We start from the raw sequence: 18,866 nt of genomic DNA, 5'->3' as shown, positions 1-18,866 counted from the left end.
AGATGAGAATGTAGGACAAAGGGAAATGTATGCCAAACCAGTGATAGTAAGCAACAAAAGTAAAGGAGAGGTGGACAACTTTGGAGTACCTATGATACCAAATGTAAAAATCACTGTCACTGTCCTCCCATTGTTCATCGATTTGCTTGAGCAGGCCCAGTAACATTGTGAGACTTGTTAATGTGTTTGGCATATCGAATACGTCACGAGTATCTTGCCAGGCTTTGCCATGTGGGCAAGATACCTTAAGATATTACACTGAGTTTGGCACAGTTGTAAACTTCCCCTATGTTAAGTGTCTTAATTGTATAACCCTTGAAGTAGGTGCTTTTATTTCACATTTCACCAGCACGGAAACTGAGGCACAGAAACATTAATAACTGATGTGTGAGAAAGCCTTCATTTACACCCAAGAATCCTTACTGCCAAACATTAATTGCCTCTACTGCTTCTTCCACAAGTCTGTAGCACTGTAGCACTGTCCTCCCTTTGTTCAATTTGCTCAAACACGGGCACCAGTAATGTCTCACAACAAATTGTGAGAACTTGTTGTTACTGTTTTTGGTATATCAAATATGTCATGGGGAGTTTGCCAGGCTTTGCCGTGCAGGCAAGATACTCTCAGTAGTTTGCTGGGCTCTCCGAGAGGGGTGGAGGAATCGAACCTGGATCGGCCACATGCAAGGCAAACGTCCTACCCTCTGTGCTATTGCTCCAGCCCTGTCTATATGTGCATAAAATTTTGGCACAAACTTATTTTGAATTCTGTGAGGATAATATATGACTATTTTTGTTACTTAGGAAAGATCACATTGATATTTTTTTCACTGATTTGTTTTCTTGTTAAATCCAGAAACTGTTCATTGAGCAAGATGTTAGTTGAAATGACAGAATTACTTCTTTAGATGTTGTGTGTGATGGCAACTGCTACTTTATGGCTAGATACAAATGACAATATCAATGAAAATTTATGAGTAAAGTAATACTCTACATTTTTCTTGGATATCAAGCTTGTTTCTTGACTCACTGTGGGTATCAATACAAGCAGGATTATCGTATAACAGAAGAATGTTATATCTTGGCATCTGTCATGGGTTGACCAGGAGATGTAATAGGACCAATCACTCTGTATGTTCAAATCATTAAACAGCTCTATAAAACAGCATAATATTTCCTGGGTTTAGTCATAGTTATTGAAGTCTACTCACTGATCTATAGAAAAATATTCATTTCTCTCATGAATGATAATATTTTAGCAGTTGGAGTAGTCCTCTAATTTTAAAGTGAGAATTACTAGTCAGTAGATAGTGGATGGGAACAGGGACTGAGAAAGAATGAGCTTGATAGGGAAGAGGACAGAATAGTCTGATAGGTCATAACCCTTTGATTTATTATCTAGAAGAAGTCATCAATGTGGAAGAATTAGAGATAAGGCAATATCTTTGCTTCAGTGAAAATAAAGGTGTCACTATTGTGTTTAATGTCTTTTGGTTTCTAGTTCATGGGATTTTGATATCTTAAGGAAAGTTTACTGTCCTCTATAAAACTGAACAGAACATAATTTTTAAAAGTAATAAGAAAGTAGAGAGGAAAAGGGATTCCAAATGAGTTAAAGGAAATGATTAGAGAATGGGAAAGTAGGATTAAGAGAGGCATTGCTTTCTTATGGCTTCTGCCCTATTTGGCTTGTTCTTATCTTTAAATACTATGGTTGAAGGAGGTAATTGGATTTATGAAACTTTGATAAGCAACCCTTGTTAATTTTAGACTTTCACTGCTTCTAAAAGGTACAATGCATTTGTGTATAGATGAGAAATGTGATATGTGATATATGTATATATATATGTATGTGATATATGTATCTATCTATCTATCTATCTATATATAATACGAACAGTACATTCTGCAGTCAATTAACAGGATAAAGTATACCATAAGAGGTCTTTGGCACAAGACTGAGTATAAATAATACACTTTGAAAGGTACTTCAAAACCAGAATATTTTTGTTTTAAGCCTGTATTAATATCTACATATATATTAACTACATATATGTATATTAATATTTATATATGTCTCTCTATATATGTATCTTAGAGAATTGATTGACCTTTACTCAAGAGAATGCCTATATAGTTTACACTTCTTATATAACTGGGAGAGAAGAGTAAAACAAAAGGTCAATATTGTTCAATACTAAGGCTAACAATAACATAGTTTACACCTGTATCTCTAACACCTGTGTAAAGAGACAAACATAAACATTGCAAATATTGCAAAACATTTCAAAATGTAAGTCCTTGTGTACCTCTTACCATTCACTCTACTGAATCTTCAGTGCTGCCTGGAATATAGTATTTATCATTCGCATGCATCTATCTATACTTTTACTGTACTCTTAAGCCTAAAATATCATTGTTTTGCAATTTTTAATACTATAATGATTAATTAATTCAAAAATTTGTATGTACTTTTGAAACTCTCCTGAATTTGTGAGCTCCAGAAATTCTAATTCATAAAAGTATAATTCCTATTGTATGAATATATGTTGCTATTTACCCATTTTTTTTCTTTTTTCCTCTATTTTATTAAAATTGATATGTGACACTATATTGGGTAAATTTTATGCATAAAATATGGTGATTTGAAGCATGTACATATTTTCCTGAACTTCTGATGCTTATATCCCAATAAATCTATCAGAAATTAAAAATATCAAAAGTTGAAGACATTTTATGCCCAAATATCATTTCTCCTAACCTTTCTTAAATATTAATCTACAGTGAGGAAAAATCATCTAATAAAAATCCATGTCATGATAAAGTATTGACTATCTCTTGCAATTTATTGATGTTGAACTGAAAGTAAAAAATTCTGTATAGTATTGGTTATTTGCCCTTTGTGATCAGGTGATCATTAGGGCACTGAAACTCAATGCCACTCTCCAACATCACAATCTTTTTCTCAGCTTTTGATGATGTTCAAAGTCTTGCACTATAAATGAATTGGAAACATTGAGGGTGCTTAATCACTTAATCACTTAACTTCCCGTTAGTCGGCGATTTGCTCGAGCGGGTGCCAGTAACGTCTCCATTTGTCCCTGTCGCGTGCAGTGTAGCCCAATGGCATCTGTTCGCTCCGGGAACATGAAGAGCCTCAAACCGATCGTTCATGATCTTGACGAAGAAGTCTGACCATCTGGTAGGTGGGCGGCCACGCGGTCTTTTGACATCCCGTGGAATCCAGTCGGTAACAGCTCTAGTCCAGCTGTTGTCTTTAAATCTCATTACGTGACCAGCCCATCTTATTTTTGACACCTTGGCAAATGAGACAGCATCTCTGATTCTTGATCGTCGAGCGGCACAAATGCTGGCCAACTTTGACCGTGAGTGTGGAAAGGTAGGACTACAGCTGAATCTTACGAAGACAATGTTTATGAGAAACAGCCTCGTTCCTGACACCCCATTTGCTCTCAACGGAACGACCAGCAAAACATGAATTAATTCCAGCCCTTTGAGCCATCTCCTGAGACTGGGAATTCTATTAAACAGTTTCTGTCTCTTCTGTCTCTGCTATGCCCCCCACGTTATGGATATACCAGAGGCCCTTGACCCCTGTGGCATAGCTATATATTCAAACCACAGAGTCAACATCACTGAGAACATAAGACCCAAATAACAACAACCAAACTTTAAAATGTGCCTGTCAAAAGGGCAGACTGGGGGTGGGGGGTGGGGATGAGAATACTGGAGGAGGGAAGATGACAGTAGTGGTGGGATTGGTGGCCAAGCATTTTTCTAAACCTCAACTATCAATAGCTTTGTAAATCACAGTTCTTTAATAAAACAGAGTTTCTTAAAAGGTTTCTTCAAAGATATTTCCTGTGTCCCATGTGGAAAAAGGCGCTCAATGTTTGTAGGAATCGAGTTCACTTACAACTGTACAGCAGACAAAATCAAGATTTTTGGAATGGAAATTGAGAAAATCCAATACATGTTTATACTCTTACCCTCAAACCATAGTAAAAGCCCCCAAACAAAACAAACTCCAAGGAATAATAAAATGACCAGCTAACTTTAAACAATGGAGCATTCTCATTAAAGAATTACAATTTGTAATGACTAATGAGAATTAATCATGGGCTTTGGCAAAAATGGGAGATGTTAAGTGCAAACCAGTTAATAATTCCAACTGCCATGGGAATTAATGATTCCCTAACCTTGTAAAAATAATATATAAAACATGAATTTGATGACCTCCAAGTTACCCAAGCGGTAAAGTGAACTTTAATAAGTAATTATGGTATGATCATTTAAAACAATTCTTTACTGCTAAATAGACTTTTTGGTCATTTTTGTGAAGGTCTAGTATTCTAACTTGCCCTGGTAATACATTTGGATCAACCCAGTTTTGGAGGTGAAGCCATATTGAAACTTATAAATGGAATAACACAAAACATTGTTCTAAACATTTTATTCTTAGAAAATATTCTTAGAATATTCTTATTCTTTGCTTAGTTATTCTTTGCTTCTAAGAATAAGTAATAGTTGATTAAAAATCCAAATAGAATACAAAACGTATATTCAATTTATTTTTACTGTAGGCAAAACAATAAGACTTTTTTGATGGAAAAAATTCATAAATGAAGAATTTAGAACGACTTTGATTAAATAAAGAAGCTTTATACTGCCCCCTGCTGTCAGGTTCTGTAAACAGTGTCCCAAAAGAAAAAGCAAGTGGAGGTGAAAATTGAATGAAGGTGGTGGTGGGGGGAGGGGGGGTGCAAAATTCCTTGCCCCTAATTACATTTCTTTGGAGAGTAATGTTAATGCTCCCTTCATCTTTGTGAGGTAATAATAATTTGGCTGTCTAAGAATCCAATTCTAGCAAAAAAAAAGTGAGTTTGTGGCTTATAAAACACTGTTAATTAAAGTACCTCCTTTAGCCAATGGTGTCTACCATCATAAACACAAATTTCACCATTTAGAACATGCCTCTTACATTTACACAATTTAAGTAAAAGATTCTCAACATTAATAAATGTAGAGCTTCCAAAATAAGTGAAGTTCTAGTGTATGATATAGAAATAACAAAATATTATTTTAATTTGGAGCACAAAATTAGGAAATGAGAAATATTTAATAAACAAGCCATAATGTAAATTCAGAAAATTTGAGATACACGACTCTGCTTGTTCACATATTATTTCTTTAGTTTTCATAAAGTAGAATGAGACAGGTATTAAACCCCCATTTCCTAGATAAAGTACTAAACCACAGAAACTTGCCTAAGAGACACAGCTGGCAAATAAGGAGTCATAATTGGAAACATGCAGTCTGACTTCAAGGTCAAACCAATTATACTTTTTGCAAAGATGGTGTAAATTCAACAATTATAGAGGAAGCATTTACAGTGTTTATTAGTGTTTATTGATGCCCACCATCTGCATACTTATTATTATTATTACTACTATTATTATTGTAGCAATAGTAGTAGTAATCATAGGCAAGTGGTCATAATTTATACATGTGGAACAGACTTTGTAGCACTCTGGATAATCCTCTCTTGGAAAAGTTCTAACTCCCTTGATTGCATCATCTGGAAGCAAGGACGGGTGAAGTAGATGCAATTTAGCCTGTATGAGTCCAGTGTTTCTCAAACCTTTTCTTACCTTGGTTCACTTCTAGTCTGTTTACTCCCGATGGGTCGCCTGTGCTATCACTTGGCCCTAGTCTCCAGCTGTGGTACCCCTTTTACGCATTTTCATTCACCTTTGTCTCCCTTGGGTATCAGGAGGCCCATAGGAAGCATCTCCACACGCAACATCCATAGAAACTGCATCAATCCCCACTCTCTCAAGCAAGTGTTAGTCTTACAAGTTGTTTTTTCGCTTGGCTTTGGAATCCCACCTGGATGCTCACTCCTAGTTCTGTGCTCAGGGATCCTCCAGGGCACTTGGAGAAATCATATGTGGTGCTGAAGATGCCACCAGGGTCAAAAACCACAAGACAAGTAAGTGCCATAACCTTTGTACTCTTTCAGCCCATTTCTGGTGGGTCACTATCCACCCAAATATTTCCTTTCTGAACTGCCAGAAACGTCTGCTTCTAGCCACACATTGTGAGTGGCTCCAATTCAAGCCATGCACATGCTTTCACAGTACCTTGAACCAACTGGGAGCACATTTAAAGATTTCCTGGCAGTGGTATCACTCCAGAGTCCTACAGACAAAGCTGCCATGTGCTTCTCCCAAGCCTATTGGGTTCTGGGCTCACTCCCTCACTCAGATGGGCAGTTCCAGAATGCTGATCCCTAGCAGGTGTTGGAAAACACCACAGCAGGCTCCAGAGGGCGGACCCGAGGAGGGACTATGGTCTCCCCACCACCTGTGAAGTCAAACTGAAAGCCAAGCCCCCAAAGGCTTACCTGACCCGGGGAGCTGGGCTGCCAGTGACGCGACATTCCAAGTAGACTTGACTCCCTTCCTGCACTTCTTGGCTCCTCAGCTTCTGGATGAACCGGGGCGCGGATGGGAGCTGCAGGGGCTGCATCTGGGCCTGCGGGAGTGATGCACTGGGGCTTGGTGGCCCCGCCGGGGCCTGCTCGGCCTGGTGGAAGCAGGGAGTGGCCTCAGCCACCGCCTTGGCCTCGGCTTCCAGGTCCTGCTGCTCCTGCGTGGGGCTCTGGCTGGCCAAGGCGCTCCTCAGGGCCGAGGGCTGATTTCTGGGAGACAGGTACCCGCTGTCCGGGGAGGAAGACTCCCCGTTGGGGCTTCTATTTCTCGGCTTGGCCGCTTCTCTGAAGATGGATGTCAACTCCTCGATGAAATTGGCCGCCTTGTCGCACAGCTGGCTCTGGGGACCAGGTTTCCCCGGGCAGGCCTGCGCGGGCCTGGCGCTGGCCGGGGCAGCGTTGGCACCGTGCTTGTCCGCCTTCCGCAGGCTCCGGATGTAGCTGGGGCTGGCGAGCAGCGGGGACAGGGCAGAGTTCCTCTTGCACAGGTGAGGGGAGCTGCTCCCCGTTTGTTCTCTGGGCAGAGGCTGCCCGGGGGTGGGACCGGGGTCCCGCTCTGTCCCCGCAGACGCCGGCTCAGCCAGCGTGGACGCCTGGCCCGAGGGATTGTCACAGAGACTGCCAGGAGAAGGGCTGAGAATCTGCGAGATCTCCTTTTCCGAGTCCCCGTCTTCAGCCTCTGAGTTGACTATGGCTCGGCGGGCCAGGTCAAGACTCTTGTTTATCTCTTCCTGGCTGAGGAAAGCAGAGAGCTGGGGGAAGAAGTCCGTGCTCTTGCTGGCTTCCTGCATGTCCGACTGGGAGTCGTAGAAGGAGTCGTGGGAGGAAGCTTCTGACATAGCTGACGGGTCTTCTCGCACTGCGGCCGCTCGCAACAGGATGGCTGGGCCCTGGGAACCTGCACACTTCACGGTCTGCAAGACAAGGTAGACAGAGTGGGCACGGGGGTGATGATTCCTGCCACCTATTTCTCTGTTGAGCTGTATCTACCATAACTAACCTGCAAGCTGGGAGAAACATGAAGGGTACACACGTTATTCTTGCTTTTTTTGTGTATATTATTATTATTATTATTATTATTATTATTTGTGGTTGCCAGGGCTTGAAGCTAGGATCTCACCCAGGCAAGGTAAACATTTTTTTTCCTTTTTGGGTCACACCTGGCGATGCACAGGGGTTACTCCTGGCTCTGCACTCAGGAGTTACTCCAGGCGGTGCTCAGGGGACCATATGGGATGCTGGGAATCGAACCCGGCTTGGCCATGTGCAAGGCAAAGGCTCTACTCGCTGTGCTATCTCTCCAGCCCCAAGGTAAACATTTTTTTGCTTTTATGAATGCACGCTTATCCCTTCCCTATCTAAGAAGACACCTCAAGTTGATTTGTGCTTATCACCCCAGAAAAATGTGCATCTGAGATAATGTGTGTGTCAGTGGTTCCAGTGGTAGTAGTAGTAGTAGTAATAGTAGTAGTAGTAGTAGTAATAGTAGTGTGTACTGTAGTAGTAATAGTGTGTGTGCTGTAATAACGATAGTAGTATAGTAGTGTGTATGCTGTAGTAATAGTAATAGTGGTAGTAGTATATGTGTGTGTGCACTGTAGTGTGTGTGTGCAGTAATAACAATAGTAGCAGTAGTGTGTGTATGCTGTAGTGTTAGTAGTAGTAGTAGTAGTAGTATATGTGTGAACGAATGTTATAGTAGTAATAGTGAGTATTCTGTAATAACAGTATAAGTGTGTGTGTATGCTCTAGTAGTAGTAATAGTGGTAGTAGTATATGTGTGTGCTCTGTAGTGGTAATAGTGTCCGTGCTATAATAACAATAGTAGTAGTGGTGTGTGTTGTGTGTGCTGTAGTAATAGTAGTAGTAGTAGTAGTATATGTGTGTGCATGCTATAGTAGTAATAGTGTGTGTGTGCTGTAATAACAGTAGTAGCATTATATGTGCTTTAGTAATAGTAATAGTAGTAGTAGTAGTAGTAGTAGTAGTAGTGTGTGTGTGTGTGTGTGTGTGTGTGTGTGTGTTATGGGGAGGTTCTGAACCCCTGGAGCCTGAGCTGAAATAAATGAGATGGAAAATGCACTCATGGATAAATATTAGATGTTTAGTGATGTTTTTACATAATCAGCAATATGCCCTGGGAACTTAATTTTTGTGTATATCAATTGGACTATGGTAAAATAGGTTTTAAATTGATGAGTAAAATAATAATCCTGGCCTATGTTGAATAAAACAGTGTTCTATCAGGGCCTCGTTTCCTTATAAGGTGCTTTGCTTGAAGTCACATTTTCCAAGAAACTATGAACAACATCGAGTGAGGGTTCAATACACCACGTCCTGTGGTATCCCTGCCAACAACTGCGCCACAAGTATTTTTGCCACCAAATTAATTGCCTGCAAGGCAATGTTGCTGTAAAGGAGAAAAAAGTGGTTGGCAGTTTGAGTTCATTTCTTCTTTGACAAATTAATCAGTTGCCTTCAGCTGGCTTTATTTAATGTATTTAAGCTGGTTGTCAGTTTGATTTTGTTTCTCTGTGATGAAGTAAGAAACAAAATCTCTGCAAATTGAAGTTATCATTTTCTAGTTTAGTAGTAAGTGATCTGATTTTTATGCTTTATTATATACTTTTGCAATATCTTTGTTCAATATTTTAAAACTTTCATTTAAATTTTTATATTATTGACCTCATTTACAATGTTCATCTCCCTTTAAATATCTTTACTCTTTTTTTAACATTTGGTTTTGTTTCTTTGGTCCATACCTTTGGTTTTGTTTACTTGGGCCATCCTGCTTGGAATCTAGTCTGTTCTGTAGCCAGGGGTTGCTACTGGTGGTACTAGGGGCATGAGGTGGAGGAACAGTGTGGGAAGACTGTGCTCAGCCTATTGAGCTATTGCTCCCACCCTGATTGTCCCTATTCTTTTTTTGTTTTCTTCTATGGTACAACTGCTTTACAGCCAACTACTTGCAACAAAAACACTTATGGCAAAGACCCTTTTGGTCAAACCATCTAGAGTCCTGTACTATCCCCGCCCCCACCACACATACCTCTCTGAGAGTGAGATTAATTAATGTTGTAGGTATGCAACTTATTGGTATTTTTACTAAATTAAGTTTACTCACCCACCCAAGCCACAACTTTTAAATTCCAATTTTCATTTGTTTTAGGTTTTAATACAATATGTGAAAGCTTACTTGTCCTTGTCTCTTTTATCCTGTTTATTCACATTCTTGTCCTTTCCTTTTATCCTGTTTATTCACATTCATTTATTCAAACCTCAATTCCCCTCATAGTTAATTATTCTTCTCATAGTTAGCTGCAGAAGTGCAGTTGTATTGGCAAAATTTCCATTTAGGGTCAGATGACAAATAGATTTGGCTTTATGGGCTATTTTCATCTCCATTATGATTATTCATCCTTGCACTGTGGCAGGGAACCAGCCATAGAAAGTAACACTCAAATATAATGTCTTTGCCTATAAAAATTTTATGGATGTACTTGGTAATTTTACATGTAAATTTTTTTTGAAAAATAGTTTTTAAGCAACTATTTTAAAAATAGTTTTTAAGCAACACTGAAAATATGTAAAAAACATTTCTTGGATGCTGTTTACGCACAAATAGGCCATGGGATAGATTTTCAGCCAAAGGCTAAGCTGACTTAACTCTTTATCAGATTGAGAGCATGCTCCTTACATTCAAGGAGTTGAAAGTCCCATGGTTGTGATTTCCTGGCACTGCCATTGACATAAAAGTAAGTCACTTGGGTGGCTAAGCAGGAAAGGGACATTAGTGCAGAATATAAAATTTGATATGCTATCAGAAGGAAATGAAAATAAACTTAGTTGTTATGATAACACATTCCAAATCTCAAGGACATACTAGAGAACTGTATGACCTTCAGAGGAAATTTACGTGAATAAATCTCCAGCCTTAAGTCAAAAGTGTTTCATTCTTAAGATGTTTAAGGAAAGATCTAGAGAACTCAGAAGGTATTTTGGGAGCCAGATACAGGATCCAAAGTGCTTGTCTTGCATGTAGCTTATCTGGATTCAATCCCCAGCACTGCGTATGGTGCCCTGAGAACCTTAAAAAGTGATCCCTGAGAACAGAGCCCAATTATTGTTGGATATAGCCCCCCAAACAGAAGCAAAACAGAAGCTATTTTTGTCTAGAAACCAATGAAAGAAACTTGTTGGATATTATTGGAAAGTTCAGTTTGATCAGCTGGGTCACAAATAAATATGGTAAAACATTCATTCTATACAGGTAAGTACTTCTAGTGAGGGCAGAATTGCACCACTTTTTGAGAAGAGATGTCTCGTAAGGGGATTTTGTTTAGAGTTATGATATCTTATTTTCTTCAGTAAAATGTACTTTTTATTGATATGACCAAAGCTAGCTGCATTTTCTTTTGACCCCTCTATGTCTCTAATTTCAAAGAGCATTCTGCAAGTGTTGAGAGTAATTTCAGAAATTCATCTCAATGATCTCTTCCCATTTAGGATATGTTTACGGAGACTTTGAATTCCATTGATGACATGTGCCCAGAGATCATAAAGATCGATGTTAACCTACCATAGCTTATTTTTTATTTAGCTTGGAGGGAGCACTCCTAAGCAGTGTTCACAAGGCTCAGAAACCACTCCTGGCAATATCCAACCAACCAGGCTGCTGAAACTTAGTGGTGTTGGGGGCCTAAGAGCTACACCTGATCATCTGGTATTAATGCAGGTGGCATTAGTGCAGGTGAGGCATGCAGTGCCAGGGACTGAATCCAGAGACTTGAAGATGCCAGCATGCATTCCAATTATTTGAGCAATATCTCCAGTCATTATCTTCTTTAGTTGAATCTTGTATTTGTGTCTTAGATGTCTTGAAAAATTACTCACTTGTTATACCTGAATTATTAGATTCTTCATGTTCTTGTCCTATTCTCCCTATTAAGCCACATTTTTCATGGTTCTCCAGGTAAGTGTTGTAAATCCTTGAATGGCTCATTATTGTGTCCTTTTTCAACTGAGGTCTTGCTCTAAGTCTTTTTGCCTATTTGTGCTCCAAAATAGAACCATCCTGATTCCTCATAGATTATTTAAATATAGTCATATATGGAGAAAAGTGTATTCATATACCAAATAAAAATTGAATAGATTTTGCTAATGAAACAACGGTTGTTAGAACACAAATTTGAAAAGTCTAAATTGTGGAAAAATATAACAGGTATCATGTAAACATACCCAAAATTGTATCGAACAAGTGTGGAATCCAGTGGTGTTTTTAATTTGCTTGTTAGAATAGGGCAAGAGTTATATGGCTCAATGTTAAGTTAATGAAATTAGTCAATAGAGAGGAAGCTAAAAATTCATGTTTTGAAAGGTGAAGACATATAGACCAATTCTTCAGTGATGTGAAATGGGCTAGTTATTAGGGCACAAATGGAAAATTCAGCTTCTAGTCAAAGGGACACAATTCTTCCATTGTTAAAAGAGAGAAGAAATAAAGTGAGTGTGTGTGTGTGAACGAGATAGTGAGAGAAGAAAGAGAAGGAAGAGGAAGAAGAGGAGAAGGACAGAAAGAAGTAGGATGGGAAAAGAGAGAAATCTTATTAGGACAAGAGACCATTTGAAATACCTATTGTAGACAAAGGAATTAACATAGGAAGAAAGGGTGATGACCCAGGTGTTGTTGAAGTTAGATCTGTCGTAGAGCATTATTAATCTTTGATTGTGCATATCTCCCCAGCAGAGCTCAACTAAGTGAAGAAGTGGCTGTAGATGAACCTGGTTTTGGTGCACAGGTGAAAGGTAAAAAGATAAGGTTGTTGAGAAATTGGCAAGAGAGAGATGGACTTTAAAATTGATGCTGAATTGAAATTCATAAAAGGAATTTGGACATAGATTAAGAGCTGAAGACCCAGGATAAACAAACAAAAAGAAGATAGTGAGATAGATGGTATGAGAAATCTGGAAGGATATATTCAGATAGTGAAAGTTCCAGTTGACTATTTTAAAAGAAAATTCCTTTGACTACTTACTGAATAGAATGCATTTTGAATGTGACCATGTGATTTCCTTAATTTTCAGTGCACAGTGATGGAGTTGAGTATTGGCAACAGAGACTGTATGGCCAAGAAAACCTAAAATATTTATCTAGGCTTTCACTAAAAGAGTTTCCCAACCCCTGCTATGGAACATTAGCTGCCAACTGAATGCACATAAAACATAGAAACATTAATAATAATGATCATGATGATGATAGTGGTTAACAAAGGATGGCATATGATGGTATTGGCATTGGAACAATAGTAGTTTGATCCAAATTTTTTTATTAAAAATTCTAAAACAGGCTTTATTTTAGAAAGAAGAAAACAGAGAGAAGAAATTTCAGAAAGCTAAAATTCACATGTAACCAGTGCTTCTAGAGTTTATCATCATGGCCATCTTAGCCACACATTTTACTGTCATTACATTATAGTCTTCGCACCAAGAATCCAAAGCAATATTATAGCACAGCGGGTAGGGCGTTCGCCTTACAAGCGGCCAACATGGCCGACCCGAGTTCGATTCCTCCGCCCCTCTCGGAGAGCCCAGCAAGCTACCGAGAGCATTCGATATGCCAGACACAGTAACAACAAAGTCTCCAATGGAGATGTTACTGGGCCCGCTCGAGCAAATCGACGATCAACGGGAGGGCCTTTACCTTTACCTTTACCTTATCAGATCAATAAAACTGCAGATCATAAATGAAAACTGTGATAATATTTCAGCTATACTTAGTGTAAAATGGGAACAATATGTTACACCTTAAAACTCCACCCAAACATTATATAAGCAGTTTTAAGCACACTTCTGGATGATGAAACAATTTCCAATTCTTTTTTTTTAAGAGGGAGTGTTTGCTGGAGGCAGATTAAATCACCTGCTTATTAACTTATATTTTGGTTTTAAAGAGGCGCCAATGACAGTATCCAGTTGTCAGGATTAGGTGTAACTTTAAAACTGCTTGCTCAATGAGAAAAGAAAATAATAGCTCTGTGGCACATAGGATTCAAGTTTAATTTGCAACCCAGTTATTGCTGCTGGGGCATGCATGTGGTCTAGGGAAAATGCTCATTCAATGTGGATAAACAAGAGAGCGTTCCAGGTGGCCCAAACTTAGTCGGAAATTATGCTTCAGAGATTTCCATGTCCATCAACAGCCCCAAATTAGAAGGTCATAATCAAAAGAAATACAACTGCAAACATCTCCATCATTTCCCTGAGATGTCATGTTTTATTTCAAAAAGTACTTTTGGTAATTCTATGCTGGTGGGATAGATACAGACCCCAAGATACATGAAAAGTTAATTATATTGTATCTAATGGGTAAGGAGGGAATGAAGCAAGTGCCAAAACTGTTGAAGTATTCCTCTTTAATACATACAATTGAAAGATTTTTATACTTCTCAAGAATAAAGTGTTCCCTTGTGTCTTTAAATCGTCTCTGCTCCCTGTCTAAAGAATTTTTGAATTGCCTTGAAATTCCTTCTTTATTTTTTCCTCCTTTCTTCCTCATCTCCATTATTCATAGCTTCTCTTTATTATCACTTTTCTTAAAACTCCCATTAGCAAAACTTAAAAATTTCTTTGGATTCATGCTGTTCTACCTTTTTTCATGCTATGTGGTTCTTCTTGGCTCCTGCCCAATTTAGGGTCATGCTTCCTTTTCTCAACTTTCCTTTTCCAGCATAATAAGTCAACAAAAAATCCTGAGATAATTGTCTGTGGATCATTTCCTAGATATCGCGGAAGCTCCAAGGAGGGCAAATATGAGCAGGCAAGGTGTCTCTTCTTTAATGTTCTCACAAGTCAGTAGGAAGGATTAGAAGGATTAGGTAAGAGCAAAGAGTGACTCAAATACAAGGAGGAACATGATAATTGCGATTAAAATGTTTAAACAAATTGCAGCAGGAGATAAAAAAAATGGCAGAAGAGAACATATTGACAAATTTGGCCATGTCATTTCTCATGCGTTTTTTCCCCAGGAGTGCTTGCTGACTGGTAAAAGAAGGTCTGAAATATAATATATAGTATGTAACCTACAAGCCTCTGGATAATCTTCCCTGATGCAAACTCCCAACCCTTCCCTCCACTCTGACATGGTAGCACTCAGACTTCACTTACCTCCTCCTAGACATTCCTTCAACAGTCTGTTCTTTCATGTCTACATACTTTGCACATACAGTTACTTTGCATTTCTTGTCATCTCTGTTTCAAACTCTAGTTCACTCTTGAAAAATTTTTTTCACTTCCTATTTGTATGTGTGTGGGTCAGGGGGTGGGGGCAGGGGAAGAGAGGGAAAAGCTTATTACATATGATTTTCTCAGTTAACACACATACTACTAATAACTAGACATGTAACTACTGTCTGAACAGGACAGGTACTGAAAAGATAATGAGATATCTGCTACATGGGTCACATTTTGAGCCCTAGATAGGATTTGACAGGAGACGAAGGACACCACAAACTCAGTCTGCGGGGGCATGTGTTTATCTCCTTGCTCTCAGCCACCCTGACCACCAGAGTCATTTCTCTGGGATCCAAAATGCGTTGTTTCGCATCTCTTTTTGCTTTGTTTTTTCACTTGCTTTAAAAATTATTCTCAACCCCTGAGTTCTGTTTTCTGGTATAAATAGACCAAGAAAAGCAGTCTCTACATAAGATTATTTCATTCAGTGTTGTCCAGGATTGTTTTTCTCATTAATTTTATAATCAAATACGTTAGGTGAAATATGTTCTTCAAAGACCTGATTTCCATATAATTTCTTTTCATTAAAGTTTTCAAGAAGTTATTGACAATGTTAAGTGAGGACTTGCTGTAAATCATTTCTGTGTAGTAATGAACACATCTAAAAATATACTTTGCATGTTGGTTTTACAAATACAAAGCAGTAACAACCAGCAACCATATTTTAAAAATCTATGTTAATATTTTTGGTTTTCATTTGTTAATATTTTTGTTTATTATTTGTCTCAAAGAGAGTTTGTCATGAGAAAAATTCAGAATCAGAAAAACACTTATTGTATTTCTGTCATTTCCACTGTTCCACAGTAGAATTCGATAACCCTAATTCCTTGACTGGGATTCTAGCAAGAATGCAGTAAAATTTTGAATGCATAGAGAAATAAATGGTTTTAGCCAAAACCAATTTTGAGAAGTCTTCTTTCTCTGTTGTTCTATTCATTTTGGCATCTATTTATAGATGCTCTTTTATGGGCTGGGAACAGAGGAAGGTGGAATTCTCTGACCTAAGGAGATAACACTTAAGAGGAAAAAAAACTAAGAGAGAAAACTGAGAAATGTTCCGGTTCTGAACTCCTTATACTTGGTCTGATTTTAAATATTTCTTAAATGATTAGGGCACAATTATATAGTGCTCTAATTGTTCAAAATAAATCTCAAATTGTCTTGGAAGTTGTTAGGGTATGAATGAAATGAATTCAAATAATATACATTTTTGCCGGCTGTTTTGAAAGACGTTTCTTGGGTGGAGGGGGAAGCGGTCACAGGACAATACCCACAGGCCGTGGTGCTTTAAAGTGTCTCAGATTGTACCACCAAGGCACACAGCTGTCCTGGTGCTTGCAAGGCAAGTTCTTCTAGGAGAGTATTAACATTTACTCATAATGCTAAACTTTTAATCTTGAGCAACTATCTGATAAAGCAGAGTTTTGGGGGGTTGGCAAATATAGAGACATTACAGATTCCTTTCCACTTTGAACTTCAGTAGATAACTAATCGGCAACAGGTTTAATTGAAGTCACACTATTTTCAAATATAAGCTTATATGCCCACCTATTTAAAAAAATCCCTTGCCGAAGGGGGGCTTTGTGGGCCGTCCCCCACGCCCCACCGAGGTCGCCAGCTGCCCCCCACGAGCGGCTCTCCGGCACGGCCACGACTCCAGGGCACAGAAATCAATCTCTTAACTAGCTAACTTTTAATAGAAATTCTTCCAGGGTCAATAAGTAAAATAGCAGAAATTCAAAACCGCGCGGCCGCGATAGCGGCCGCGCAACATCATTTTATTCTTAAACCAAGTTGTAGAAAGCAAATCATTTCACAACGCTGTTTTAGCATGTCTGATTGGGGGGGGGGGGGGGTGGGTAGTAAACTCTAAACAATAATTGTGCATCTTCTATCAAAATAATCTATCTAGTCAAAGTAGATAGAGTATTAACTAGAACTCATCTGCCTCATAAGAATTGGGAGGGGTGGGAGGTGGGGGTCTATTGGGGTTCGGGGTTAAAAATGAGTATTGGTAAAGGGAAATGTGTTCGGTATCTACATGACTGAGACCTAAACCCGAAAGCTCTGTAACTTTTCCCACAGTGATTCAATAAATAAATAAATTATAAAAAAAAAAAAAATCCCTTGCCCTATTTCCTATATTCTTAAGAAATATTATATCATTTATAATTTCTTCTGATGCAATTTTATGATTCATAACTTCTTCATACATTAGCAACATTCTAAATTCTGTTGGACTTATGTTCCATTATGACATATAGGCATAATTTTTTACGGAATATTTTATATTTGGTATGCATGTCATACATGTCCTGGTACTTCTATCCTTGTATTAAAAATATGATTATTATTGAGTTCTGGAATATGTAATGCACAGAAATATATATCTAGTTCACATGCATGAACAATTAATTATATAATAGAAAAGATAGCATAGAAACAATAACATTTTTGCTTAGATTTACTGATTTTGGGGTATAATTGTCTGAGGCTATGCAGTATAAAATTCTAATTTTTCCCACCAAAACTTAGTTGTGGAGAAATATAAAATAACTTATTTTGGGCCTGATCTGGGAGTAGCCTTGCAAGGTGGTTGGGAAAATGGGAACAATGGTGGAGGGAAGGTCAAAGGGGTGGGATTGGAGACTGGGCCTGGAATATTGGATGCTTGTAACAAATGCAGCATAACGAGTTTTACAAGCCACAGTGTTTAAATAAAATGGAAAAAAACACTTGTGGGCCACTCCCTGAATGAGCTCCATGAAGGAAGTCTCAGGTATAGACTGTGGAAATGTAAACACTACCTGACCTGGGAGGAGGTAGGGAGGCAGAGCACAATGCAGAAAAAATAACAACCTATAACTTCTCCAGGATTGTGGAGCCTTTCTGGAAACTTTAACAAGTTCTGGGAACTTTCTGAGAAAAATATATATACATATATCTTAAGATATATACATAATATATATTTAAAGATATATATATACTTAATATATATTTAAGATATATAAGCTGTATAAAATAATCACACATTTAATACATGAAACTAATATATATTTAGACATATAATAATATGTATTATATATCAAACCATATAAATGAAATCACATATAATACATAACAAAATATATTTTTTTAGGTTTATGATAAATTATATATTTATATGTTTAAAATTATCACAGTCACAGTCACAGTCCTCCTGTTGTTCATCGATTTGCTCGAGCGGGCCCAGTAACATCTCCATTGGAGACTTTTGTTACTGTGTTTGGCATACAAATACATCATGGGTAGCTTGCCAGGCTCTGTTTAAAATTATATAGAGTATTTAGTATTACATGTTATATGTTGATATAATATCACTTATGATATATATAAAATATACAAGTTTTATACTTGTAATTACATATTTAACATGTTGCATATACAATAACATGTATAAAATAATAAACTCATATATAGTGTGTATATGTATACACATATTACTAAATATATATTTCATACAAGTAAAACATTGTACATGGGACATGATTTCTTATATTTATATTTATACTTCTTATAAAATAATCATATATTATTAGATTCTCTATAATATTGTTTATGTGTGTGTATATATATAATTATCAAAAGTTTCCAGGTGCTGGAATTCTGGAAAGTTAGATTCTAGGATTCAGGGTAGTTAGGTTGAGACCCTGAGCCATGAACCACTGTTAGTGACTCAGGATTTCGGGTAAATCCACAGCATAAACCACAGGGAAACTTAGGGAAATAAATTGACAAGAAATTCGAACTAGTTAGACCATCAAATCAAAATATACTTGGACATACGAAGAGTTATTAAAAGTCATTTAGGATGTTTGAACTATAAAGAAATCTCTGAAAGAAATAAAAGGTTTATTGCTGATGGGACTTTCAGAAGCCAAGGTCCAAACAATGTTGGGTACAATCCTCTCTCTGTTTCTCTCTCTTTAAAATAACTAACTTTTTTTTTTGTCTTTGGACTACAGCTGGCTTAGAGCTTTCTCCTGACTTGAGCTCAGGAATCATTCCTGGCAGACTCAGGGAACTA

The 18,866-nt window shown here is 37.9% G+C and overlaps 1 protein-coding gene across 1 annotated transcript in view; it reads right to left on the bottom strand.

Moving 5' to 3' along the window:
• The window catches only part of PALLD (palladin, cytoskeletal associated protein), a 478,687-nt gene extending 471,337 nt beyond the window's left edge, over positions 1–7,350 (bottom strand). The window contains exon 1 of the mRNA XM_056114259.1: positions 6,425–7,350. Within this exon, the coding sequence (XP_055970234.1) occupies positions 6,425–7,350 (926 nt within the window). The remainder of the gene's footprint in view (positions 1–6,424) is intronic.
• Positions 7,351–18,866: the final 11,516 nt, after the last annotated feature.

The sequence above is a fragment of the Sorex fumeus genome, unplaced genomic scaffold (assembly GCF_029834395.1).
Source record: "Sorex fumeus unplaced genomic scaffold, SorFum_2.1 ptg000024l, whole genome shotgun sequence".
Lineage (NCBI taxonomy): Eukaryota > Metazoa > Chordata > Mammalia > Eulipotyphla > Soricidae > Sorex > Sorex fumeus.
This window is presented reverse-complemented; position numbering and strand designations above follow the sequence as displayed.